At 42.9% G+C, this 26,762-nt stretch overlaps 2 protein-coding genes across 4 annotated transcripts; one reads left to right on the forward strand and one right to left on the reverse strand.

Moving 5' to 3' along the window:
* Positions 1-204: 204 nt before the first annotated feature.
* LOC119545711 (dedicator of cytokinesis protein 3) lies at positions 205-25,918 on the forward strand. 2 transcript variants are annotated; one of them, XM_037851510.1, is made up of 13 exons: positions 205-238; positions 8,088-8,329; positions 8,393-8,541; positions 18,584-18,704; positions 18,773-19,010; positions 19,198-20,931; positions 20,990-21,810; positions 21,869-21,978; positions 22,092-22,109; positions 22,255-22,461; positions 22,525-22,699; positions 22,756-22,977; positions 23,044-25,918. In XM_037851510.1, the coding sequence occupies exons 1-13, from the start codon at positions 205-207 to the stop codon at positions 25,006-25,008; spliced, it is 6,036 nt and encodes a 2,011-aa protein (XP_037707438.1). In that variant the 3' UTR covers positions 25,009-25,918. The 2 variants fall into 2 exon arrangements, with proteins under 2 accessions (XP_037707438.1, XP_037707439.1); XM_037851511.1 differs by lacking the exon at positions 22,092-22,109 and having other exon boundaries at positions 23,044-25,008.
* On the reverse strand, positions 9,362-14,882 carry LOC119545712 (innexin inx3). Of its 2 annotated transcripts, XM_037851512.1 has the most exons (6): positions 14,829-14,882; positions 12,599-12,795; positions 11,050-11,258; positions 10,197-10,657; positions 9,983-10,136; positions 9,716-9,916 (listed from the first exon to the last, which is right to left on the reverse strand). In XM_037851512.1, the coding sequence occupies exons 2-6, from the start codon at positions 12,759-12,761 to the stop codon at positions 9,716-9,718; spliced, it is 1,188 nt and encodes a 395-aa protein (XP_037707440.1). In that variant the 5' UTR covers positions 12,762-12,795; positions 14,829-14,882. The 2 variants fall into 2 exon arrangements, with proteins under 2 accessions (XP_037707442.1, XP_037707440.1); XM_037851514.1 differs by lacking the exon at positions 14,829-14,882 and having other exon boundaries at positions 9,362-9,916; positions 12,599-12,761.
* Positions 25,919-26,762: the final 844 nt, after the last annotated feature.

Here is a 26,762-nt window from a genome sequence, read left to right on the forward strand (position 1 = left end):
TTCGTATTATGTGTGTGTTTGTGCGAAAAATGGTGGATAAATTTGCATTGGAAATAATAATAAATGCAAATCTTTGTCAATAAGAAAAAAAGGGTGTTTCTTCTGCCAAAAAAAATCGCTTTATAAATTATAAATGCAGGGAGTGGCCGGCTAAGTTGGATTTTTTCGGCTAAAATTCAAGGCACCGAAAGCAAAAGCGACAAAATGTGGATACCTTCGAACAATAAATACGGAGTTGGTGAGTAAATAAAAGGAAATGTACCACCCACTTTTCCAGCCAGCAGCCCAGCCAACCCAACCACCCACCACCCCCCGCTGGGCGTCACGTGCGTGGCCTTTGTTTTTATTGTTGCCTTTTGCGGCGATTCACGCTTTTTTCCGCGAAACACCGGATAACCACCCCCGCACTTTTCACTCGGGGAGGAAAAGCGATTTTTCTACTTATTTTTGTACACAAACTGTTTGTAGCATCATCATCCCCCAGTCCACCCCACCGCCCCCTTTTCCGCCCATCATCGTGTATCTCAAAGAGATTTTCCTGTTTGTTGTTGCTGCCGTGCTGCGATTTGATGTGTTTATATACACAGTTTTCCCCGCGCACAGTTTTCCCGCACTGTGTTTTTCTGTCGCGTTGCCAATTTCCCTGCCCAGGTGTTGCCAATTTAAATGCTTTCGTAATTACACACCTAAAAAAAAATATTTTAGCAGGGAAATGCAAATTTTTACCCAGTTTATATATTGGATTTTGGTTTACAAAAGATCTTGGAAAGGGAAAATATTTTTTTGAGTCACAAACCATGTTTTCAATACTTTGAATCACACTATTTATGCTTTAAAATTGTATATTTTGAGCTTTTAAACTGTCAAATTATTATTTTGGTATTAAATCTTATCGAAAAAATAAGGTTTTTTATAACGAATCGAAATTCATAAAATTTATGCATATAAAATAATTTCTACAGACAAAACTCTTTGTTTAGAAGACAGATGGAATACAAATTATAGATTAACTACTTGAATATTGTTTGGGGACTATAACTTTTTCGTTTTTAACTATACATATTATGAGGATTCAGTTCAAATTTCTTATTTATGTCACTATATCAGAATAGATTAATATTAAAAATTGTTTATCTGTGCAGTTAATCGGTATAATGTCTATATTTTAACGGTTACCACTGTGTAACCGCCGTAGAAAATCATGTTGCGTGTTTTGATAACACACATGCGAACAATAATACCAGTAGATCTTGAGTATTCTTTGTGCAGTTTATTGTGCCTGTTGTTTTCTCTTCAGATGGATGTTCACATTATCTCCGTATTCGTCACACTTCTCGCTTCAATGGCAACGCTTAACAAATTACTGAGGGGACAGGGCAGGGAGGTAGTCAACAACGTAAAGTAAAATAAAATAAAAGATTGAAGATATATGTACTGCGGACAGCATCTTCGGTGGCAGACTCTGTGCCAAGTTTTATTCATTGTGCCGCTTGAATGGTTCTCCGCCCAGATAAGCGCCAATTTTCATTGTTTATGGGATGCTCTAAGGAGAAGAAGGTTTCTTATCATATAAAACATAAAAGTTCGGTTAAAAAATAAATCTTTAATGCAAATGAAATGAAATGAAATGGCAGAAATGTATGAATAAATATTGGTAATAATATTTAAACCTTAGTTTTAAAAACCAAACCGACCAATATAAGATTTCATTTTAATGTATTTAATAGAGTACCTTAAAATATATCAAAATGATTATCATTTTATACATATTTCTGAATTGATCATTCAGAAGTAAAAGCAGAAACTGTTCCTAAAAATAACAAAATGATTTTTTCGAAGATTTTTCACAAGATCTCAAATTTGAAGGGTGTCTAAAATTCGATAATACCACTCAAATATTCTTTATTATGGCTTCGTTGTTGTGTTTAAGTGCTCCAGTTCCCCATCGTTGGTGGAGACAGCTATTTGCTGCTGCTCGCTGACATTTGCTCCACATTTAACCCGGCAAAGATTGACATGAGAGCGGTCAGAGTTTACACAAATCAATCAGTCAGTCGTCGAGCAATCCAGCGAACCAGGCTGAGTTAACATCATTAGCGGGCGAAATCGAGGCGCTGCCAAGCCAACGCCCTAACCTTGCACAATGCCCACTTCCAGTTCCTCCCCCTTTGTCACTTTTGGTCCCAGTTCCAGTTCTTGGCCCACTCCACTCCACTATACTCCTCTTTCATCTGGCTTTGGGCGCCACGTGCTGGGTAAAACTGCAACTGCTGGGCAATGACTTCATTACCATCGCACTCTTTGTCTGCGACGGTCTCCTTTTTCCCTTTATCCCCTATAAGTAATTATTGTACCGTATATCAAGTATATATACAGTCGAACGTCAATAACTTGAAACCACCATATGTCTCACAAGAAAAATTTGATAAATTCCCTATCGAATGTATCAGGCATTGCCTCTGTTTACTTTCAATTGGATGCTTCCAAAAGAAATAGGTTTATTCAGCGTCAGATTTTTTCTGCCGGGACTCTGCCGCAGCTCTGCCACCACACACAGTGGTAAACAAAAAAATTGTCTCTGTAGATTTATTATAGTTTATAAAAGAATTACAAAAATAAAAAGAATACAATTTTTTTCTGCCAGTGGTCTGCCGCCGCTCGGCCTCTCTATAGATTTTGATATTAGACTCTTTTTTTCAATTAAACTTCTTACATATGATTTTGCAAAAGTTCAACATGCAGGAGTCCCACTGTACTTATTGCCCTCAATTGCGCAGTGAGTCGAGTGCACAATGGTGACAATTTTGCGGAGCAACCCTCGTAAATCTGGGCATGGCCTGCATGCGGGTCACTCCATTCGGGAGTTGCAAACTTAGATTTAACAGCAGAAAGTTTACGCAACTTTTTGCCAAAAAACCCAAATGAATTTGGAGGAGGGGAGGAAAAAGGAAGGCCCGCCCTGCGGCACCGGATGTTGCCGTTCCGACTTTCTGACTGCCTCACTGTCTGTCTTTTCTGCCTTTTTCCAGTGAATTCCGCTGTGTCGCTGCGGCAATTTCAGTTTCAACTTTAATTTAATATTCATTTTATGCATTTGGCCATTGGAGCCGCGAGCACAAATTTGTGCAGCGCTTCCTTCCTTCAGAACGCACAAGCGAACACATGAGTGCGCATAAAATTGATTCATTTCCATTGTTTAATATGCTTGGCGGCAGCACTTTTTTTTTTCTCTTTCCGATTCGAGTTGTGCGTATGAAACACTCGTCCATTTGAGTTGTACTTCCATAATTCGTCTTTAACTATTTATTTATGAATTGCCATTTGTGGGGGGGGGGGACACGCGGCGTATGATTAACAACCCGTACACACGCACACTCGAAATTTATCAGTGTATCTCGCATTTGGGCGCATTATCGGTCATATTGCCGGATGGACGGGTGACTGATTTATGAAAATGTGGGATTTGTCTAGGAAAGTTACTGATATAACCCCCCCACCCCCAATAGGAAGTTACCCTCGATAAGGAGGGTGACCAAAAGTGTTTAAATACTGTTAAAGCAAATATATTATAAAGATAATTAATAAGTTCTTCCGGTAATGCACCACATATTGGTGGAAAACAGTTGCGGTTTATTGATTGCTTTGGCCGAGAGGCTTTTAAATATAAATTTCCGAAAATGAGCAAACAATTTGACAGCACCAAATGTGCGCCATGTGGATTTTAGATACTCATTTACATGCGAAAACAAAATGCAAGCAGTAACAAAAAACAAACAAGTGTGCAAGCACTCAATTGAGTGGCATATATGGAAATGCATTTAATTACAGTAATGCCAGCCACATCGAGGGATACAAAATGCATATAATAAGCAAATATTTCGCAGGCCCCCAACAACACGTAATCATATACATATACGTATGTAAATCCACATATACCCGTTTAACTTTTATCCAACTGATGGCACTAACTCACAATTATAATAAAATCCACTTGACAATGGAGGAATACCGCCTTTGTTTAGCTGGGAGTTTGCTCTGAATGGAGCAAGTGCGCCAGCATCCAGTATTCAACCAACTCTATTATTCAGACAATGTCTGTGATAATGACATCTGATTGACATGTGGGTTATGCTTCCTCCTACGGACAGGTTTCCACCGGTTCCGCCAAACAAAGTAGAGCGTTTGAAAAGGTAGTATGCCCTCCCCAGCAAATTTGTTTTCTTAATTAGAACAAAGCACTCTTAACCTTAAAAATGAGTAAATTAAACAGTACTCTATTATATAAGGCACTTTTAAAAAGCATTCAAATATGTGAGAGTTTTTAATATATTTTTTGGGGAAACTTTCTAAATATCATGTTTTTTTTGTATTTTTAATCTTATCGCTTTGATAGTAAAAGTGAAATACTATACATCTGATAAGGGAGCTATTTTTATTTTCAACATTGTTATTATCGTATGGATTGCAATTAACTGAAGTTAACTGAATATAAAATGATTAATAGTGTGACTATTAAAAAAGTATTGGCCAACATAAGGTTAATATAACACTCAGTTAATTAATTATGCATTTTTGCTGGACAGAGTAAATTTTACACTGACGGAGACAACTTTTTCAAACTCGTTTACTTTGAAAGTTAAGTGCACATTTAAATTGAAATATTTTCATGATGATTTATACGGTTTTTTGTGTAAAGTAAGCACTATATCATCCGACTTCGAAGCAGGAATGTGTCATGGAAATTTAGGGTTTACCTGGAATATAAAATCGTGTCATTTTTGGGGCAGAGCTTTAAGGATCGCAATCTTCCTCTGCTAATTGACAGCCCGATAATTAGCTAATTTTTATTTTTCCCGGAGAAGCAATAAGCCTACCCGATTCCCAGTTAATTTTAGTGGTTTTAGGCCAACCCAAAAACCACTTGACCCACATTCTGGTGGTTTCCCTTTCCGCAGCCGGCGAGTTCCCAGTTCCACTTTGTCGGCGACCTCATATTGTTGGTTATAACACAATTAATTAATTAAATTCTTAAGCCTCCCCAGTGGCACTTAAGTGCAGGGGCGGCGGATGCGGATGCGCCAAGGGGGGTCAAGTGTGAAGATGGGCTCCCCTTTTGCCCCTTTTGTGGGCAAGCTCATTTAATCCATTTGCAGTTGAGCTTGTGCGGCGGTTTGAGTCACACAGCAAGTAGTGCAGGCAGTGCTCTTTCATTTAATTTAAAATTATTTTCCGCCTAGAGACCCCCTTCTTTCTTTTCCCTCCCCCTTTTTCATTTGCCATGCACTTGCCTTAACGACTTTTTTATTTAAATACGTTTGTTGACATTGCGGACTTGTTGGAGTGAGCATTGTGTTCTCTGTTCCGCTCCTTCTTTAATATCTACCCCCAGCCTTTTCCCCCTTTCGGCCCGGCCTTTGTGTCCGGGCAAACAAAAAGAGTGATGTAAGCCAAGCCTTTTGGGATATTGCATTCATCGTAAAAGTAATTATGGCCTCAGCCCTATGATGATCCTGCCAATTTCCAGTGGCACTTCAAGTGAACTTTATGAAATTTAATATTAAATTTCCCTAAGCCGGCTAAATGCTCATTAAAATTATTCGAGCACTGGGAGAAAGGGGTAAATATTTACTTGGGATGCTCATAATAGTAATTATATTCTAAGGAAGCGTTTTAAAGAATAATTTAGGGATAGAGCATGTTTTGAAGTTTAATTTTAAGGATGTGCTTTGCATAATATTATATCGATAGAGAATATTGGTATTCGTTTTTAAAAATGTTGTTATGGGATAGCAACTAAAAATTAAAAAAAGAACCATTTTAAAAAGCTTATAGTTAGTTAGTTTCATTAGTTATAAAGATAAAAGTAAAATGGTTTTGAGAAAAAAGTCCTGAAGTAGGCTATACTTTTTTAAGCATTTTTTTTTTGGCCTCTCAACATAACAACATTTTTGTGAGTGTACTTGTGGGGGTTTTTCCAGTTGGCTTTGAGTTTTAGCTGCTTGCCAGGCTGACGCCTGCCTAATGTGACTGACCTAAATAGTGCAAACGCTTGGCTGGCACTTTGCCTACTGCGGAATCCGGGATGTGTGAGAACGTACACTCAGCAAAATATTGGGCATTCCTAATGATCAGTTATCTTTTAACTTTATGTCAAGTAAGCTTTTAACATGAAGTTAAATTGCTGTTTGGAACAGCACACTCAACAAACTAGAACCTTAAGATGACATTGAGAAATCGGCTGTAAGAAATATACAAATTTGGGCTGGTACCTTGTATTTAGATTGTACCTTTGAGCTATTGTGTGGGTTAATAAGGCTTTCTTTCTTGAATTTGTATGTAATTTCCTTTTTTTTGAAGTTATTGCTTATCCCTTTATAAGTATAACCCACGGTTATATTTTCCGAGTGCGAAAGTGTGGGTATGTGTGCTCATTTGCTGGAGTGTTTGCCTGCGCGCCAGTTGAAGTGCCAAGAACGGAGCGATGCGAGGTCTTCAACTGGCATTTTAAATTATAAAATACTTGCTATTTAGCATCTCCAGAATTCATTTAAATCAGGCTGCCGCATTCGCAACGAGCAGCGCAAATTGAAGCCAGTTAGAGGCGGCTGGCAGTTTGAGTCGAATGGATGGATGGATGGATGGTATAGCTGAAATGAAAAAGAAGAGGCTCTGGCAAAGGCAACAGCAGCCATAAAGCACTCACAGCAGCAACATCTACAGTAGCAACAGCAACAGCAACAGCTACAGCAGCAACAGCAACAGCTATAGCAGCAACATCCATAGTAGCAACAACAGGAAGCAGTTTGCCCATTTTCATGGCACTGAAGCATTTCATTTTACATCTCCCTGCCCTCCAAAATCCCCCTGTCTGTCTGGGCGTGCGTTTTATTAGCTCCTTTCGTTGATATGCTCATGCCGTGCTCGCTCGTTTGTCTTTCAACAAGGGAGCCCACATTCACATCCACATTCACATCTACATCCACATCCAGTCAGCCCCACAGACACCACCTCCACGAAGAGTAGTGGAAACACCACCATCAACATCAGCACCACCCTAGCAGAAGGCCGGCTTCCTCGTCTTGCGGCGCCTCCCAGACTAAAGAGTGTGCCTTGCATTTGTAATTGATACACGGCGAAAAATCGGACATAACCTGGCCAGAATTTTAATCAAGAACCCCAAGTTCCAACGTGATGGTGGGGAAATTCCAGCAAAAATACCTAATGATTACTTGAAATTCTCTGAATAGATTACTAATCTATACTTATAAATCAGGCATTGATAGAGCATACCTAAATATATTTACTAAGTTAATCGAGAAAATCATAAAACTTATTTAGAATCTGAAAAATAACAAGTACTCTGACATTTTAGGATGACATTTTTAAAATGTTATGTATCAACCACAATATTTTTTCAACTATTTTAAAGTATTCCACACTGTGCAGTACGATTTGTTGAATGTGGTTCAGTAAACTCAATGATGAATTTGAACCAAGTTTCCAGATGGCTTTTTTGTGCCAATCTAATAGATACGAATTTATATGGGCTTTGGCCAAAGACAAAAACCAAAGTTGGCAGTGTAATCTTTGCCATAGCCAGCATATCCAGCATTGCGGATCCATCCAGCCGCTTTCTCAGCCCGGCAAGGTGGCTCCAGTTTGAGTCTCGCTACCGGAGTTAGCTCCCACTAGGATTGGTGGGCTCCATGTGGCATCATCCACGAGCCAAAGTGTTCGATTGCCGGCTCATTGTTCCGTGCTCTCGACAAAGAGACACCCCCATATTCATACGTTCATATGTGTGTTCGCATGGCTCCATAAAAATACGTTCGAATGCATAAATTTTCCTTTCATAGCATAGCCATTTGCCTATTTATAGTTGAAGTATTTATTGTTGCTGGGCCACTCGTGGCATGCTCAAGTGGCTACTCATGGGGGCACTTTAATTGCCACGCCGTCCATCCTGGGGCAATGTCATGGCCAAGAGAAGTGGCAACGCAACTGGTTGTAATCCAACCGCTTGTAAGACTCTGACTTTTCCTGCTCTCATTTTCATTTATGCATTTTCCTTTTTTCCTCCTCAACAGCCATCCACAACTGGCATGGCGATGTCCGGTTTGGTTTGCCACTGGACGTCGGCGATTCCGTGGACATTGTGGAGGAGTGCAAGCACTGGTATCGCGGCTCCTGTCCCCGAAAATCGCGGGCAGTGGGTCTCTTTCCCAAAACCTATATACACATCAAGGACCTGTCCAAAATCGATCCCGTGGTCGCCGAATGCACACAGGTCCTGCGAGAATGGTCGGAGATCTGGAAGCGTCTCTATGTGGTAATTATATTTAATATTAACTATATAAAATCAAAAGTTAAGCTGTATACACTTTTTTTTTAGGATCGCGAGGCTTACAAGTTCCAAACCCTGCGAAAGGTTATGTTTTCCATATTGGAAAGTCGACGGGAACTTTTGAGTGCCACCATGACTCAGGACCAAACACTGGAGCTTCAGATGGTTGTGGTTTCGAAAATAGATTGGGGCAATCGGTAAGTTCATAGGTCAAAAATTATGCAAGGCAACTAAGTTAAATCAGAATAATATACCCTTTTTTGAAGACTGAATGTTCTTAAGCAAAGAACCATTTCATTGATAATATTCCAAGCATACTTCAAGCAGTTCCGAAGGCTTTCCTTTGCTTACAAATGTTCCCAGTGACTGCGTAGTACTTCAATTTTAATTCAAACCTCTTGCTAGAACAATGTGAAATCCAACCTTCATGTTTAAAAATCCCACAATCGTTTCCCGCCAAACTGATAAGTTCAGAGTTTAGCTGAAATTGTATATAGAATATTTATTACAACTTTGAACTTAGATAGCTTGGGTTCTCTTTTGCTTTATGTAAAATGTGTTCTTTTCTAGCAATAATCACAATAATTTTGTTATAAACAAAATTGCTTAAAATTACGATATATCTGTAGACTAAATGTTAGGACAAAAATAGCGAGAGCATTGTGTATACTCGTTTAAATATTCATAATTGAATTCCTCGTCGTACTCGTATCATTCGATTACTACAATTTTATATAGATCAACGTTTCGTGAGCGTGCGTGAGCGATAAGCAGACAATTATAGCTGCATAGGTATTCTTTAATAAGGGATCGATCGATCATAGATCACCGATCATCCGAACTATCGAGCTAACTGTTAAACTTAAGTGTATATTTAAAATGGCGCATCATTGTCAACGACCTAACTACGATACCAAGTAGCAAAATCGTTAGATGGGATATCCTTCTCGTTCAATCTTCAACCTACAAATTGCACGGTCTGCCTGTGTCCCTCTTTTCTTCATTTATTTTTAAAGGTTTTTTTTAATGTTTTTTATGTTTATTGTGTCTTCTCCCTCAATGTCTCACTCTGTGGCTCACCTCGTGTCAATGACGAACTGCACCTGTCTTTCTCTTGCCTAGGACCGAATTCAAAGATTATTTCCTTATAATTTTGCTAAATATATTTCGCATAGAATATTATTGAGTTGGATCTCCGAAAGTGCAATTGTTGATTCGTTCTCTCTCGCAGTCTTAGTGGTAGAAATGGAAATGCCTAACCTCATGACACACAACTCCTCTCCCTATCTCATCTCATCCCCCCTACAAATATTATTGAGAAATCATTGAAATCATTGTTGTTTGCTTGGAAGCCAATCCGGATGAACTGGCTCATGTCTCCGTCTCCTTGCCGCCGCCGAAGCTCTCCACGGGCGGGTATATCGGATGGCTGATGGGGTTCATTTCCAGGGTCGATGGGGCCGAGGGGGTTCGGGATGCTCCGAGGAGGCCGCAAAGCTGCTGCAGCATATCGCTGTACGATCTTGTGCTGAGATTCTGGCTAAGGAAGTGCAAGATCAGGAAGTCACCAATCTGTTGGGGATACAAAAAATGTATTTAAATACAATTTCTTATGGATATTTTTAGTAGGGAACCCACCTCCAAACGTCTGACCAATCCGGCGATTTCCTTGCGTTGTCCTGAGCGATAAGAACGCTTGATGATGGTCTCCCGGGTGGTGGGCATCATGATAACCACCAGTGAATACAGCACAGCCACGCCGGAGATGGTGGCCAAGATGATAAACCAGAACCTTAAAAAACAATATATGTTAAAGATCTCCCTGAAAAACACATCCCACTTAAATACTCACCACAGGAAGATGTAGATCTTCTCGTTGAGGATATTCAATGCCAGCACACAGAGAGTGTCGTGCTTCTGAATCGATCCACTGGGACCGAACTTGCGGAACGTACACTTGGTTAGTCGGGGGAAGATTTCGATCATGGGATCGAAACGCTTTTCCTGATCCATATTCGAGAACTTAAGCACATCCGTGCCGTAGGACATGAAAGCACCGCCCAGAAACTTATCCACCATAAAGATATTCACAATCACATTGATAAAGTTCAGCAGTTCGCATATGAAGTAGGCAAAGGAGTAGCCATTGTGAGTGTTCAAACTGTTTACAAAGTACTTGAGGATCCTATCCTGACGATCCCGTCGATAATCATCCGGCACACTGACCATTCCACGCAGTCCATCGGTGATCATGCGGATCTTACCGTCCTCCATGTTCTTCCAAATCCAATGGGGCACGTAGAACATGAGGCCCTGAAATAATTTACAGATTAGTGTTTGGTCGGAAGTGGGAATTACATTAAATTAAAGACACAAGATTTGTCACGCTTTAAGTGAACCATAAGTGATAGGCTCCAGACACATTAAGACTTCAATTAAGTTCACTTTATCTACAGATGGAACTTTTTCTAAAGCAAAATTATGAAATCTTTATGTAAATTGGGAAATCATATGGAATTATCCATTTAAAAAGTTTAACTTGGGGGTCGGTTCTAAATATTTACAATAATATATTTTTTTGGAATAAATATATACCGAAATGATATACTAATGTATATGTAATTGAACTGTAGCTATGAAGCCGAATCTATAAAAATGTTTTTAACACTCGTAGAAGTAGTGATTTTAACTCTACTATTACTCACCTGGAAAAATAGCACGAATGGCACCCATTGGTAGTAGCTGTGATAGCGCTTTTCTTGGCCATATTCATTGCCCAAACCCGCAGAGGCCACGTCCGTTCCAATCTGCCGATGCTGTTGGCCAGGTATCGTAAAAGTGTAGGTAATCCAGCAGAAGGTGTTGATCACGTGCATCGGTATGGAGCCATCGTTGATGCAACTTATGGGATCGCCTGCAATCGCAAAGATAAAGATACATTTTTTTTAGATATATGTATGCATTCGACCTCGCTGCAATTCGGATTAAGAAAAATGTACGCGCATTCCCGAGACCAGAAAACAGAAACTTAGAAACCTCGCAAGCCGTTCGTCAACGTCAAGTGCCATTAGGGCAATCGCAATCTCTATGGGTCCCCAGCTCCACGGTCCCCAATTTGTCGACTGCGCAGTGGGTGCGGTTACGACTATGCTACGGTTACATTTATTACGGTTGCAGACGTGCCTAGGTAAACCTGCAACATTCAGGCGGACAGACAGATAGAGAGCCTTTTTCGTTCTTTTTTGGGTGCGCCCCAACTTTAACATTAACTCTGCCTCCAACTCCTCCTCACTCCCCTGTTTTTGGGCAAACAAAGTGGATACAAATGGAGCTGCAGACGATGTTGGTGCGGGGTGGTGGATGGGAAATTCCCAGAACCAACCGTCAATATTTGACTGTGGTTTTGTCAGTTGTTCACTTTTAGAGCACTTCTTTTAATGCACAAATATTTATCTTGAAGCTGGGCGAAGCCTAGATCAGAGATTAAAGTCTCATAAAATGGGTATTAAAGTCAGGAACTTTAGGATAGGAACTATTTTATTAATTGCTGTTAACTAATAATTAGTTATTTGAGAACTCTGAAACTATTAATCCCTTAATTCGATGAAAATTGTATAAAATAATCAAATATTTAGAACCTGTTCGTATGTATTTAATTTCATTTTTTTGTTTTCTTAATACTGATACTAGTTTTTGAGTATTCCAAAAGTTAATGGCTTATTCAATGACACTTTCTTATCAGCCCCTTTCAAATCATCGTGTTATGATTCAGTTTTGCTATTTTAAAATACTCTAAGCACTGTTTCCAGTGTGATAATCTTCTAGCCGAAGCCTGTTTGAAAGTGCGTGGGAATGTAAAATAATATTTATTACAAGTATCATTATGTAAGACACTTCACTGAGCCCAGCTTGAACCAGATACATTGATTTTCACGCCATTTTCAGGCGAAGCACAGGCCACCACCCGTGGCGACCGAAGAGTGAGTCATTCGAGTAAATGGCTTAGCCTGAAATCTGATGAACGTGTTGCGGCCAATTTGTGAAAGCTCTGCACGAGTTTGTTTTTGTCTTTCTGTTTCGAAGAGTACAATTTCAAATGGGTCGAATCGTATTTCTTGGATTTTAGTGCTGCATTAGCAGCAATACTGCAATTGCAAAAGCAAACTAGCTAACTAGGCTGCTTGGATGCTAATCACTTGCATAGATGCACTAATTTGTCGATGCAATCACGATGCGTGGGTGGTGCTAACTTACCGATCAGATTGTTTGCGGTGACGATGATGCAACAGGTGAACAGAATGGCGGTCGTGATCCTGTAGTGGCACCGGAACACCATGTTGTCGATGACCGCCTTGTCCAGCAGATAGCGTATCTTGATGAAGCCGGACACAGCCGAGACCATGCCAAAGACCGCCATGTTGATGGTTGGTGTGCTGCTGCAACGAAGCTAACTGCAATGGGAAAAGGGAGCAATAATGAAATGAGCATGAGTACACTGGTAAAAAACTAACAAAAAATACTAGCTATAAATCATAGCTAACAGGGAAATAATTATACCTTCCAACTTAAAGTCCTAACCCAATATTATAACTTATTACGTATAACCCTTCCCCAATCTTAACTTATATGGAATCTCATAACTTATACATTAATTTGATTGGGATATTCCCCAAAAAGATACTAGTTGATAGAAATCGCTTTGAACCCTTTTTAGTTGTGGGAGTTCTAAGGTCTAAAAGGACTTTTCCTTTGGGACTAAGATGGGAGATGTTCAGAACAAGTTCTCTTATTCTAAGTGCACTGCCATCGTTTTTTTCCATTCCATACTTGGATTGTGTTCTGTGTTTGCCTTGTGCGTTATCTAGGACAGACATGACATATTCCGAATTATTTCACCACCCTACTACATATACACGCTTCCTCTCCACTCCCAATCTGGGTTCCAGTACCACTACCAGTACTATAGTACCCATCCCATTTTGTCTGGTTCTGGGTCCGGGGCTCTCGGCGTTATCGTCGACAAGCCGCACTTACAATTAAGTAAGTGCTTGGGCAGTGCCGGAATTGTTTGTTGGGAACATCGCTGGCATAGCTCTCTCCGTCTCTCAGAAACAATATGTTGTGCAATCTAATCTAATCTGCGCTAAGCCAGAGCCCAGGTTGAATGCCCCGTCCCCCCTCAGAAATCCTCCAGTCCCCCCACAAATATGCTACACACATAGCTAAAGCTAACAAGTTCATCTCAAGATCTTGGTCTCTCAGAACCGGTACAGCTTTTTGTCAACCCACGCATAAATTTCACTTTGTCTCCGTAAAAAAACCAAAAAGAGCCCGAATTTATCATGGGGTTTTGTTTTCTTTTTCCAATTTTTTTTCATGTCAGTGCTTTTTGGATTTCGATTTGGGTTTTCGACTCGCCATGGATCAGGTTCTGGTTTGCTTTCTTCTTGGCTCTTTTGTTTATATGCAAATTTTTTTTTGTTTCGGGCTATTGTGTGTTTTATGTGTGTGTTTTGGCTGTATTTCATTTCGGCACGACAGATCGTATAACTCCGAAACCGAGTCGGAATCGAAATCCGTAACTCCGAGAGCAAGACAGACGCACACCAGCATACGCACAGGCACATAGAGTCGTCTCTGTCGCACGCATGCGAGCAGCAATTAAAGTCGCAAAGTATCTGTATCTGCGCAACGGCAGCTACTCCTTTTAAATGCATCAGCTTCTGCACTGAACATTCAATCTTACCACGCACACCAGGGCACAAACACAAAACACAACACACACACAGATACGCGGAGAGCACTTCATTTCGAACCAACTTCAATTCTTGCCTTTTTTTCAATACAAATTTTTTTCTTTTATTTTCGAAAAAAAAGACAAAAAGAAACTGGTTTTAAGGTATTTTCTTTTTGGGAGCGGAGCGGGCGCGATCGGATCCGATCGGTTGTTGCCACTGTTCTCTCTCATTTTGTGTCGTTTTCCTTGGTGAGTTTTTTTCTTTTTTTTTTTTCTTAAGGTGTTGCTACCAACATTGGCAACAGAGCAACCTGCCAGTTGGCCAGAACCGAACTGCGACGACCCCTTCGCACACTTAAGTGATTCTTTTGCTCCTGCTGGATGCGAAGTATCGTACATTTTTTTTAGAGCTCTCCGCTCGCATTTAAATTTATTGCTGCCACTTTGACACTTTGGAAACTTGTTTTCGCTGCTTGTATTTATTATTTCTGGCTGGTTTTTGTGTTTCTTTCTTATTATGTTTTAAAGTTATTTATAACTTTGTTGCAGAGATTCAAGATTTCTATTATACACAAGTACAAACACTCGCACAACCACTCCAGCACACCCAGACCAACTCAGCTGTGGAGCTGGAATTGCATTCGTAACTGCATTCTGTGGTGGTGTGCGTGCAGCTTGGTGGTTGCTCAGTGGTGCTGAGTTGTGATTTTAGAGACTCAGACTGAGAAAGTTCCCATCCATCCATACCCGTATCCGTATCTCGAAAATATGCAGCTGCTCTCAGCGGCGTTCAAAAACCTACTAACACCAGATTTCCAGAGCCGAACCGAACGAACCATAACCACACAGAGTTCCCGAGCCGCGAGAGAGTCTCTCTTGCGATCTGGGTGGTTTTCCCACTCCTCTCCAGCGGAACCAGCGATCGCAGCTGGTTCCCGCTCACAATTCAAAATTACGCTCAAGCTGCATTCGCGCATTACCTTTTACCTGAGATGATATGAGACCCGGTGTTGTTACCTGTAGAGGGAGAGTAGCCACCCAACCCAACCTCAGATGGCTTAGGTAGTTCACTCCGAATCTCTGATTTTCCCTCGATCTTGAACCGTCATGAATGCACAGCCTAAAACATCTGGATTGAAAATCTGTAAGTCCATTGATTAGTTAGGTCTCCGGATTCAGATGGGGGGAGAATTTTATTGTCTTCTACAACTCTATCAGCCAGATCTTGATTTCAGATTAAGCTGATCGTCGTCGGAGTCATTCGGGCTAAACAAAGATTTTGAGACACAATGAGCCAGAACTGGAACACCACATAAAGCACTTACGGAACAAACGAGGTATCCAAAATAGGGAGCAACGACGAAAAATAAGTTATACCTATAGGGTTCTTACAGGCTCCTTGACCTTAGCTACAAAATGTTATTTACAAGTTATCAAAATTAATATTATATTGGAAAAATATCAAGCTTCAAAAATGTTATACAATTGTTCTATTGAAAATTTTGTTTTAAGCATTAAGAACTGTGAGAGTATTTTGAACTAATTTGCCTTATCATTTGATTTGGCGTTGTAAAGGATATTAAATAAAAATAAAGTTTGGGGTCGATGAAATAAAATTATTTACTATTATTAACAAATGATAACATAACCATATTTATAATATAAGTCATAAATCTATTTTTAATCAAACCCGATTCCCAAATACCAATCTGGCACTGCCCATTCGTTCTATTAATCACCTCAAAATTTATGGCGTTCTAGATGCAAACCCAAGTAAAGGAAATTAATGAGGTGGTACCGCAAGTACTTTGATAATGCCCCTTTCAGCCGAGCCTCATTATAAAAACGTATTCCAATTAATTCCGCGGAACTTGTGGCTGCCTGTCCTGCCTCTTTAATTTATCGCCGATTCCATGTCCAGCGAATCCTCTGGCAGCACAGACGCCGCTCTGAAGTGTCCGCCAAGTGGGTCCAAGGAACTATTCGTGTTCCAGGGTTAAATGTGTCGTTTCTGATCGGCAGACACACACACACTATCATATAGGGTTCAAAATGAAGATCCATTTGCATGCTGAGAGCTAGACAAGCAACGCCAAACTTGTTGCCAGGCATTCCTCTCGGGTTCCAGGTCCCCGAGGTCCCCAGATACCAACTTCCCCCCCAACAAAACCTGCAACTCCTTGGCTGGTGGAATGACTCAGCTCGGTGGCTTTGGCTGTTCTTCGGTCTTGGCCATAATGAAATGGCATTTCGAAATGGCTGCTGCTGCCGTAGCTGCTGTTTCCATGTCCTGAACCTCTGCGCTCCACTTGGCTTCTCTGCGCGTTGCACTGTTTGTTTATTGTCGGTTCCTGATGTCTGTTACCTTTTTCCCGATGCCCGGTTGGTTGCCTGTGGCCTCTCGCCAGAAATGTATCTGCGAGCTACACCTTTTATAAAGACATTAAATACGAAATATATGGCATGTGTGATTGTGATATGCCGTGTATCTGGGTTGCTGGCGAGGCGAGACCCATAGATACAATGCCATCGAACGCGTTGCTTTTGTTTGTGGTTGACAGCTCTGCTTATCGAAGTGTAAATAATTAAATTTTTCTGTATCGTCTGGGGTCTCCATCTTGTTGCGTCTTCTCGCCTCGTTCTCCTTGTTCTTTTCTTATTTTTTTCTTGTTGTGTCATATCTTCATAGATTTCCAACACTTTAGGCGAGGCTTAATTAAAAAAGAATTTGTTCAGATAAGCAAGGCATCTCTTGGAGATTTTTTTGGGAGATATATATATTCGTTGCCTTTCACCTGTTGAGCTTTGGGTCAGACACTTAATTAAAAACGACTTAAAGTGTTCATTACCAGCATGGCTACCGTTTTGCTTTTTTGCTGGTCGACGGGTCCCAGGCAGCCGCGCACGCGCTCCTCTCATATTTGTATCCATGAGATACATTTTCGAGTCGCAGTGCTTCATTTGGTCACGTCAACTCAGAGCCAGGCCAGAGCTCCCGGCGTAACAGAGGTGGCTCAAACCCCACACATATTTATTTATTATATATTTCTGTGTGGGGAGAGAGACAGAGAGAGTGCTGAACATTCCCCAGAGATCTGGGGAGAGCATTTGGGTTTCTCTACCACTACCACTTCTCTACTGGTTCCAGTTCCAAAATGGAGATCCTCTCTGGCTTTGACCCGCTCTGTCTCTCTGAGAATTTCACCTGAGCCACGGCCAGAGCGAAGCCGTTTAGGCCTCGTTAACAGCAAAACGGCTTCTTCTGGAGGTGGTATTGTAAAAGATGCCTGGCTCTCTCTGCGTAAGCCAGGTAGAAGTCCCAGCGTAGCCGAGGTAGCAGCATCGTCAACGACGTCGCGACGTCGGGCAACATATTGCTGATGACGTTGGACGTTGCTGGCCAACCTTGCTATGAACCTGGCTCAAACTCTGGCCAACTCTGGGTCTCTGAGTCTGCTCCTCCTCCTATCCACTCCTCTCCTCTCCTCTCCTCTCACCACTCCTCTTGAACTTTTCCTCTTCTCGCATGCGCCACCGGAATGCCGTGAACCCATTAGCTGTGTAGTTTTTTGTGTACCTCATCTGACTTGGCTGTATGGGCTGTAAGCAGCCGAAATTTATGCGTCATGCGGGCCATGCGATGTGTGTCCAAGATCCGTGGATGATCATCATCCCATCATCATAATGATCATGTAAATTCCAATCGGTAGCTGCCGTACGAAACAGCAGGCACGTACCGGCCATAGATAGTGTGAAGTTAATGATCGACCCAATCCATTTAGATACGATCTTTGTCGATAGAATACGATTGATTTCTAGATTTCAGCTACTTTCCTAAAGTTGAACGGAGTCGTGACAGGTTCTCTGCCTGCCTTGGCACTGATTCACTTTGATTTGCATGAGTGGTACGGTTTTCTCAGAACCGGGTAACTTGAGGGGCTACATTGACCTGGTAATGATATTTTATATGTTCATATAGAATTTATTGTGGCATATTCAAAATATTATTACACGTCAATTGAATTCCTTATAAAGTCAGGCAATACTTAGTTACATTTTGTTTTTATTATCTTCCTTCGTTAATATTGCATCTCATAAGATCTTTCATACCTAACTAAAGACCTCTTGAAAATGCCAAAAATAAATCTCCATTCCCTTCGCGGTCTGTTCTATTTATGGGACTACACGGTGATTAATGATGATCGCCCATGATGACTGACCAAATTTGTATTTAATTCTTGGCGCTCCGCACGACTCCGTCAAGCGACAATTAATTACGAATGCGTCAATTCCCTTAAAGCTCCGATGGTTTTCCAAAACAACCAACTGGACTGCATTCGAAGGGTTCCCCTCAAGCTCCCGCTCCCACGATTCATTAATTGAAATGTGTGTCTTTCGTATCGGAACGTGACAAAGTGGCAAAGTTGTTTTAACTGGGTGTTTCCTTCCCTGTAATATGTATCACTATCAATCAACCAACAAATACTTTTCGATCTTTGCAGCAAACTAGGTCTTGACTTGGTGCCCAGAGAGGGACCTCTGGCGGTGGATCCACATGGCATTGGCATTGTCAAGCTCTACAATGTTCACGTGAGCAGTGCTGATAACGCCAAGGCCTCATCGGTATGAATAATTATACTATTAAAATTCAATGGTGTTGTTGTAATCATTTTGAATTTTATAACTTATAGAGTCGGGGAACTTTGAGGCGTAAGACGCAGCGAAAGATTCTCACCCACCATCTATACTTTTGCATGCGCGATTTCGGCCATCGGATAGGTGGCGATGATGCAGAGGTCTACTTCTTTCTCTACGATGGAAGTCACATGCGACCGCTCTCGGAAAGGTTTCTGGTCAAGATCTCAAAAGATGGTTTCTCCAATTACATCGAAAGGTTGCACAGCAACTGCACGGTGTTTACTGATCTGGGTAAATGATATATTTCATCTTAATAATATAATTCGTATAATAATAAGTTGATAGATATTACTATCAATAAAACAAATATTTCTGTTGGATAAGATTTCTACAAAAAATTCTATAGCAAGTCGAAAAAATGTTAATTAATTCTTGTATAACCTTAATTAAATTCTTTACATTTATTTAATATCTTCAGGTGCCGCTGATCTCAATGAAGATCTTCACCTTGTGGCCGTGGTTATGCGAGTGGGCAAGATCATTCAATCGGACTCCATCAAGAAGATCGAGAAGAGTGGAACCTTAGGCCATGGACCCACTTTTCGTCGTCCGTTTGGAGTGGGTGTTCTTTCCCTTGGCGATATTGCGCATTTTGATAATAGTCTGGAGCAATCCTCCGATGAGCGGGAGTATAACTTCAAGCTGTTCCAGAGCGAGGAGAAGGACTTCCACCTGCTGCCCGAGTTGATTATCAAGAAGTCGAGTGGAAAGTACTCGCCCATTCAGACTAGTCAGGGAACGCAAGGAATCGTTGTTTCCCTGAAACTTCTGCACGGTGGATTGGGACAAGCCAAGCAGGAGCAGCCGTTGCTCTTCCAGGGATCCACGATTACCAGGAAGATGGGCTTCCCGGATGTCATAATGCCCGGAGATGTTCGCAATGATCTTTTCCTGACTCTGGAGCGTGGAGAGTTCGAGCGCGGTGGAAAGAATACGGGGAAGAACATCCTCGTCACGGTTGTGGTGCTCGATGTAACGGGCAATGTCCTGACCGATTGCCTTTGGGGTGCCTCCGGCATGGACTCCCAGCCGCAGTACCGATCCATGATCCTGTACCACCAAAATGCTCCCAGTTGGAACGAAATGCTGCGGCTAAGTGTGCCCATCGACAAGTTTGCCACGGCTCATGTGAGATTTGAATTCAGGCACTGTTCCACGAGGGATAAGACGGAACCCAAGCTGTTTGCCTTCAGCTTTGCAAGACTCATGGACACCGGAGGAGCCACACTGGGCGATGGTCAGCACGAGTTGTATGTGTACAAGTGCGAGGATCCTGCGAAACTGCAGGCTTCCAATTATCTTAGGTTGCAGTGCAGACCGCGGGATGCACAGGCCAAAATGGATTGTGGCGGTTGCTTCAGTCGTAGCTCCAAGGAGTTGTTTGTCCTGCGATCCCTGCTGTGCTCCACAAAACTCACCCAGAATGCAGATCTCCTCTCGCTGCTGCAGTGGCGCACATATCCCGAAACGATCCAGGATTCGCTGACGGGAGTCCTGCGATTGAACGACGAAGAGCTGGTCAAGTTCCTGCAGGATGTGCTGGATGCATTGTTTGCCATGTTCTCTAATGAGGAAGGTAACAGCACCCAGCACTCGGGCCTGGTCTTCCATGTTCTCGTAAGCATCTTCAGTCTGCTCCAGAGCAACAAGTTTCAACATTTTCGGCCGGTGATGAACGAGTATATCGAGAATCATTTTGCGGCCGCTTTGGTCTATAAAGGACTCATAACCTCCGTGGAACACATGGCCGTATTCATGACCAAGGCAGAGCACCCGGATCCATTTCAGAAATGTTTTGGTTCGCTGGAGTACATATTCAAGTTGCTAATCCAGTCGAGGAAACTGTTTGCAAGGGCCACGGGTGGTCAGTATGAGGACTCATTCCGGAGGGACCTGCACTCCCTTTTTACGGCCCTCAATGGAATGCTGGCTGTGCCATCGTACGACGTCATCATACCCACCCAAGAGGCGCTGCTTAATTCCACGGGAGTGGTGCTGGAGCAGCTGAAGGACACGTTGCCGGCTCCAGAGTTGGGCATGCTGGCGAGGAATATGCTGGACGCCATTCCCAGGGGAGCGCCCATTCGGCTTATTCAGGCGAAATTACATGCTGTCAAGGATCTGGTGTCGGGGGAACTGTTCCATGAGGATGGTATGACCCGTTTCCTAAATTTGGTGACCTATTTAGCTAATACTTGACCTCCTTTCAGATTCCCGCACTGTGGTTCTATCCGTGGCCTGCAAGCACCTGCGCATGCATCTCAGTCGCCGGGATGAACTGCGTCTGTGTGCTGAGATTCTCTCAGAGATTCTTAGCCAACTTCACGATTTACAGAAGGAGCAGCGCGACAAGGTGACCAACACACTGCAGCACGACCTGGACTCGCTGTGCAAGAATATACTGGGCATCCTCATCCGAACTATTAGCATTATAATGGAGGGATCCAATGCAGTGCTGCCCCAGTTGGTCTCCTGTCTTCTGGGATTGTTGCAGCTGCTCGACGAGACCCATTACAAGCGCTACTGGGACGAGCTGAGTCCCAACAAAGACCCGCGTGATTTGAAGGAGTTCCTTAGCAAATCCCTGCTGGTGTACGGGGAGCTTTTGACCCAGGACTGGCATGTGTTCCCCAACGATTGGCTGGTAATGAAGCTGGCCGCCAACGATGTGCTGCGCATGTCGCTGGAGGAGTTCGCCAAGCCGCTGGTCTACAGATTCCTTGGACCCCAGGCCTTCGATTCGCAGCTATGGTGGAACTATTTCAGTCTGGCTGTTGCTTTTCTGACCCAGCCCTCCCTGCAGTTGGAGCAATATAGAGAGCCCAAGCGACTGAAGATACTGCATTCGAATGGCGACATGCGGGTGCTCATGGGCTTCCAGATACTCAGCATGTGGTCGCAGCTGGGCGAGCAAAAGCTACACTTTATTCCCTCGATGGTGGGTCCATTCCTGGAGGTCACTTTGGTGCCAGAGCCCGCTCTGCGGAAGGCCACTCTCACGGTCTTTTACGACATGATGCAGTGCGAGCAGGTGGGTTAACGTTGTATCCCTATAACTATGGGTTGTAAATGTAAATGCTCTTGAGCAGGCTGCCCGCGGTTCGTTCCGCCTGGTGGAGAGCGAACTGATTGACAAGCTGGACCTGCTCATCAGCGAGAACAAGGGCGACGACGAGTACAGGGAGCTATTCAGCACCATGTAAGTTGCTTTGCTTTATTGCAAACTAATCCAAAAATTGTACATAAATGTTTGTAAATGTCTGTAAATATATGACTCACTTCACACTCATTGCAATCGCCATCCATAAAAAGGGAACATCTCAGCTTGGTGTAAGTTTAACTTAGTGCAATTTTTTTCTTTTGCCTTAAGTGTAGTTTTTCCGCTAGTATCTATTAGTTCTTTTTGTTGTTTAAATTTCTTATCCCTTGATAATATTTAAGGCCTTGAGTAATTGTAATTTTTGTGTGCCATCAGTTTGCTGGAGAAAGTCCAAGTGGAGAATCCCAACTGGAAGGAGGCTGGTATTGCCTTTATAGCATCAGTCACCCGACTTTTGGAGCGACTTTTGGACTATCGTAGTGTCATGCAGGGCGAGGAAAACAGGGATAAACGTATGACCTGCACCGTAAACCTCCTCAATTTCTACAAAAACGAAATCAATCGAAAGGAAATGTACTTGAGGTATGTCAATTCTGCCTTCGAAAACATATATTCTCCATTCTACTTTTATTTCTTATCCATCAGATACATCTACAAGTTGCACAATCTGCATCTACAGGCGGAGAATTATACAGAGGCTGGCTTTACTCTAAAACTTTATGCCTCCATGCTGAGTTGGGATCGGGAGACCCAAAGCTTTGCTCCCTTCGACAACAGTGGTCAACCAGAGTGGCAGCGCAAAGAGCGACTTTATCATGAGGTTAGCCATAATCTCCGATCTTATAAAAATGAGTATAAAATTGATGTATCTTGCAGATCCTCAAATACTTCGACAAGGGAAAGTGCTGGGAGAAGGGCATTCCGCTGTGCAAAGAACTTGCTCAGCTCTACGAAACACGTCGCTTTGACTACAATAAATTGAGTGAAATACTCATTCAGGAGGCCAAGTTCTTCCAGAATATCCTAACTCAATTGCGACCCGAGCCGGAATATTTCCGTGTGGGATTCTATGGCATGGGACTGCCGCTTTTTGTGCGGGTAGGTTATAAGCTATGAAAATCTTTCTGGGATATCATACTCATACTTATTCTCTTAAAATTCAAGAACAAGCAATTTGTCTATCGTGGATTGGAGTACGAGCGAATTGGAGCCTTCACACAGCGTTTGCAAACCGAGTTTCCCAGTGCCCAGATTCTGGCCAACAATAGTCCGCCGGATAGTGCCATTCTTAATGCTCCGGATCAGTACATACAGATCAGCAATGTCAGACCCGTTGGGGATGCACAGGCCTTAAAAACCGCAATGGTTCCGGTGCCGGAGAAGATCGCCCGTTTCTATGAGGTCAACGATGTGACCCGGTTTATCTACGATCGTCCCATGTACAAGGGAACGGTTGACAAGGACAACGAGTTCAAGTCGTTATGGATAGAGCGCACCATCCTCGAGATTGCCAGTCCTCTGCCGGGAATTCTACGGTGGTACGAGGTGAAACAGAAGACCATGCAGGAGCTAACGCCGGTGGAGTACGCCTGCGAGATTATCAGCAATGCTGGCAAGGAACTCTCCGAGCTGATTGTGCAGTACAAACGTGATCCGAAGAGGAACATTAATCCCTTTTCGATGCGTCTTCAGGGCACAATCGATGCCAATGTCATGGGCGGTATAAGCAAGTATCAGGAGGCCTTTTTCTCCGAGCAGTTCCTCAAATCGCCTCAGGGTGCTGGCCAGCAGGCGAATGTGCAGAGGCTAAAGGTGCTGATTCTCGAACAGATTCAGATCCTGGAGCAGGCCCTGGAGCTGCACGGTCAGTTGGCACCCAGTGGTGTCCAACCGCTGCACAATCGTCTCCTGGAGCGCTTTTCCCAGCTAAAACAGAGTTTATCCGGCATGGGCAGGCTGAAACGACAGCATTCGGAGAGCATTGTAAACACTCCGCTGCCACCGCTGCCCACGGAACAGAGAGTGGCCCAGGCCACAGCTTCCACTAGCTTGAGTGCCAACTCACACTCCAACTATGTATATGATCTGGACGAGATCTATACGAGACCGGGAGACACTCTGCGGCCCGTCGATCCACTTAGCTCCTATCAAACGCTGAGCAAAGAGAGCCTCAGTATTCCCCTGGAGGATGCTGCAGCTCCACCAGTACCAAATCGTCCACGCTCACAGAACTTTATGGGCAATGGATCCATTGATAGCCCCGAAGTTCCGCCCAAGCGACAGCCAACAGTGAATTCCCCCAACGCGCCACCGTTGCCACCGAGAGGTATTACACCCGATAAGAGGGCTTCGAATCCGATGATATTCAACGACTTTGGCACCGCCGATTCGGTGGGTCGTCGTCACTCGCAACAGCAGCAGCAGCATGGTCAGAAGTACTCTGTGGTGGACATTAGCTACGACGATCCGGAAGCTGATCAGCAACCGCACTCGTTGCCCCCGAACTTTCAGGACGGAAGCGGAGGACACCTGAGCGTCTGCTTTGCCCCCAATGACTTCCGGGACTCGGGCATCTCGACGACCAGCTCCAGGGAACTGAACCACATGAATCTCAACAACCTGAGCGAGGACTCCTCATCGATTTCGGCGATCACAGTGCAGCATCGGGAGCACTGTCGCATTAGCAGTAATGGTAGTTTGGATTACAACGCCACCGCTTCGATGAACATCACACAACGGGAGAGTTCGACGAGTTCGTTCGATGTGGAGGATTTCCCAGTGCCACCGCCGCCAATTCCGCCCAAATCCTTGGCCGTGTCGAGCAACGGGGTCAGCACTGGGGACGATGAGGCCCACTCACCGCACCCCAGCACACAAGCGCACACCACACAACTCCATAACAGTCAGAATCAAAATCATTCCACAAACAGTCACCATAATCAGCAGCAGCAGAATGGAGATGGCGATGGTTATAGCGTGCTGCAGCACCAGGTCAATGGCCTGGGGCTAGCTACTCTTCCACAACCGCCTGCTGCTGCTGCTGCTGCTGTTGAGGCACCACTTCTACTACCGGCATCTGCAATCGCCTCATCCTCATCTAGTCATCAGCACGATGGCGGCACTTTTTGAGTTACAATATGTCGCTGCCATCATCCACCCGATCAGCCTCATCAGCCACACAAGCCATCCTCATCCACATCGACCTCGGACAGCACGGCCACGGATACGGCTTCGGAATCCACGGAGTCCAGTTCGTCTACCCACTCGATGACGCCGCCACCACCGCCTCCTCCGCCGCCAGTCAGTCAGTTCCATCATCAGCAGATACCGGTCACACCTCACTACTGCCAGGACTGTCTGTCCTCGCCATCGCCACCGCCCACAATCATCACAGAGCAGGCCCAAGTGCATGCCATGCCGGGATTGACAACCCCACAGCCCCACATCGAGCACTGCTCCTGTGGGCTTAGTTTCTCAGTGGTGCAGGATCAGCAGGACCAGCTCGGTCCCAGGCTGCTCTCCTCGAGGTTCTCCACACTGGAGCGGCAGTCCGATGGCTTTCAAGTGGAACGGGTATCCGGCTGCCAACATCATCATCACCAGCAGAGTCCCATCTACCATCTCCCCCAAGGCAGTCAGGATGCACATGCTCAGACGGATTTCACCTACGCGCAGCGCTAAAAGATATATCTATATAGTCAAAGTGGGGGAGTCTTAGCGACCCACAGAGAGTGAGATTGAATTTCGCTTAGTTTTTTAACCTTATTGTTTACCTATGTTATTAGAAATGCTCTCCATAGAATCCCCCGCGTTCATTTTGAACTACTTTTAATCTAATTATTTTTGGTGCCAAATTTTTGCTGCAAGTCCAAAGCGCAATATAAACAAGTGTTGTAATGATAGGTTGCTATACAATTTTATTAATTTTAATATTAATTTTATTTTACATTTATATTTATATTTATATTTATACGGGAATTGTCGCTAAAGTTACTAAGAATATTTATTTAAGAGAATAAAGATGAACACATTTTTATAACGAACGAGAATATCAAATACTAAAACCAAAATACAGAACGCTAATCAAAAACGAACTACGCAAAATATATACACTGAAAACCAAGCAGGACACCGACAAAATGTGCAATGCAGTTTTTACTTTAACAAAGAACATAGCCGTATACACAAAAATTGACATATATACACTCGACTATTACATATATGCGAAAAGCAATTAGGAATTTTAAAGTGCTACTAGCTTCATAACGAATCAAATAAGTTTTCCATTTTTGTAAATTTTTAAAAATAAACATATTTATATAGAGTCTTCATACATGTATGTATCTGAATACACTTCAAAACGCGAATCAATCAAAAGCGTTTAACTCGTATTTAAAAACTAAACACTAATCATAAAATACAACTAGTCAACAACTCGAATAAACATTGATAATTACGAAAGGAAATTATAAAACATATTGTCTATAAAAATGCATGGCGCGAATATAAGAATTTACTAAAGAATTTAATAAAGTATAAATAAATTAAACGATGATTTCGTCCTTTTTATACCCTTGCAGAGGGTATTATGATTTCAGTCAGAGGTTTGCAACGCAGTAAAGGAGACTTTCCGACCCCATAAAGTATATATGTTCTTGATCAGCATCACTAGACGAGTCGATCTAGCCATGTCCGTCTGTCCGTCCGTTTCTACGCAAGCTAGTCTCTCGCTTATATATCAACTATATCTTATAGCTCCCATAGGAATAATCGGAAAAACAAGTTTTACAAAAGTATATCTTTGGTGTTTTTTAACATATAACCTTCTACGCTTGGAAATAACATTTTTTAATTAGTTCTGAATTTCGAATTTAATTTTATCA

The sequence above is a fragment of the Drosophila subpulchrella genome, chromosome 3R (genome assembly GCF_014743375.2).
Source record: "Drosophila subpulchrella strain 33 F10 #4 breed RU33 chromosome 3R, RU_Dsub_v1.1 Primary Assembly, whole genome shotgun sequence".
Lineage (NCBI taxonomy): Eukaryota > Metazoa > Arthropoda > Insecta > Diptera > Drosophilidae > Drosophila > Drosophila subpulchrella.

Coding starts and splice junctions, on each gene's coding strand:
- LOC119545711 (XM_037851510.1), top strand. CDS start 205: ATGTGGATACCTTCGAACAATAAATACGGAGTTG. Junction 18,705..18,772: donor ATAACGCCAAGGCCTCATCG/GTATGAATAATT, acceptor TATAACTTATAG/AGTCGGGGAACTTTGAGGCG. Junction 19,011..19,197: donor CACGGTGTTTACTGATCTGG/GTAAATGATATA, acceptor TAATATCTTCAG/GTGCCGCTGATCTCAATGAA.
- LOC119545712 (XM_037851514.1), bottom strand. CDS start 12,761: ATGGCGGTCTTTGGCATGGTCTCGGCTGTGTCCGGCTTCATCAAGATA. Junction 11,259..12,598: donor CACCGCAAACAATCTGATCG/GTAAGTTAGCAC, acceptor TTGCGATTGCAG/GCGATCCCATAAGTTGCATC. Junction 10,658..11,049: donor CATTCGTGCTATTTTTCCAG/GTGAGTAATAGT, acceptor AAATTATTTCAG/GGCCTCATGTTCTACGTGCC.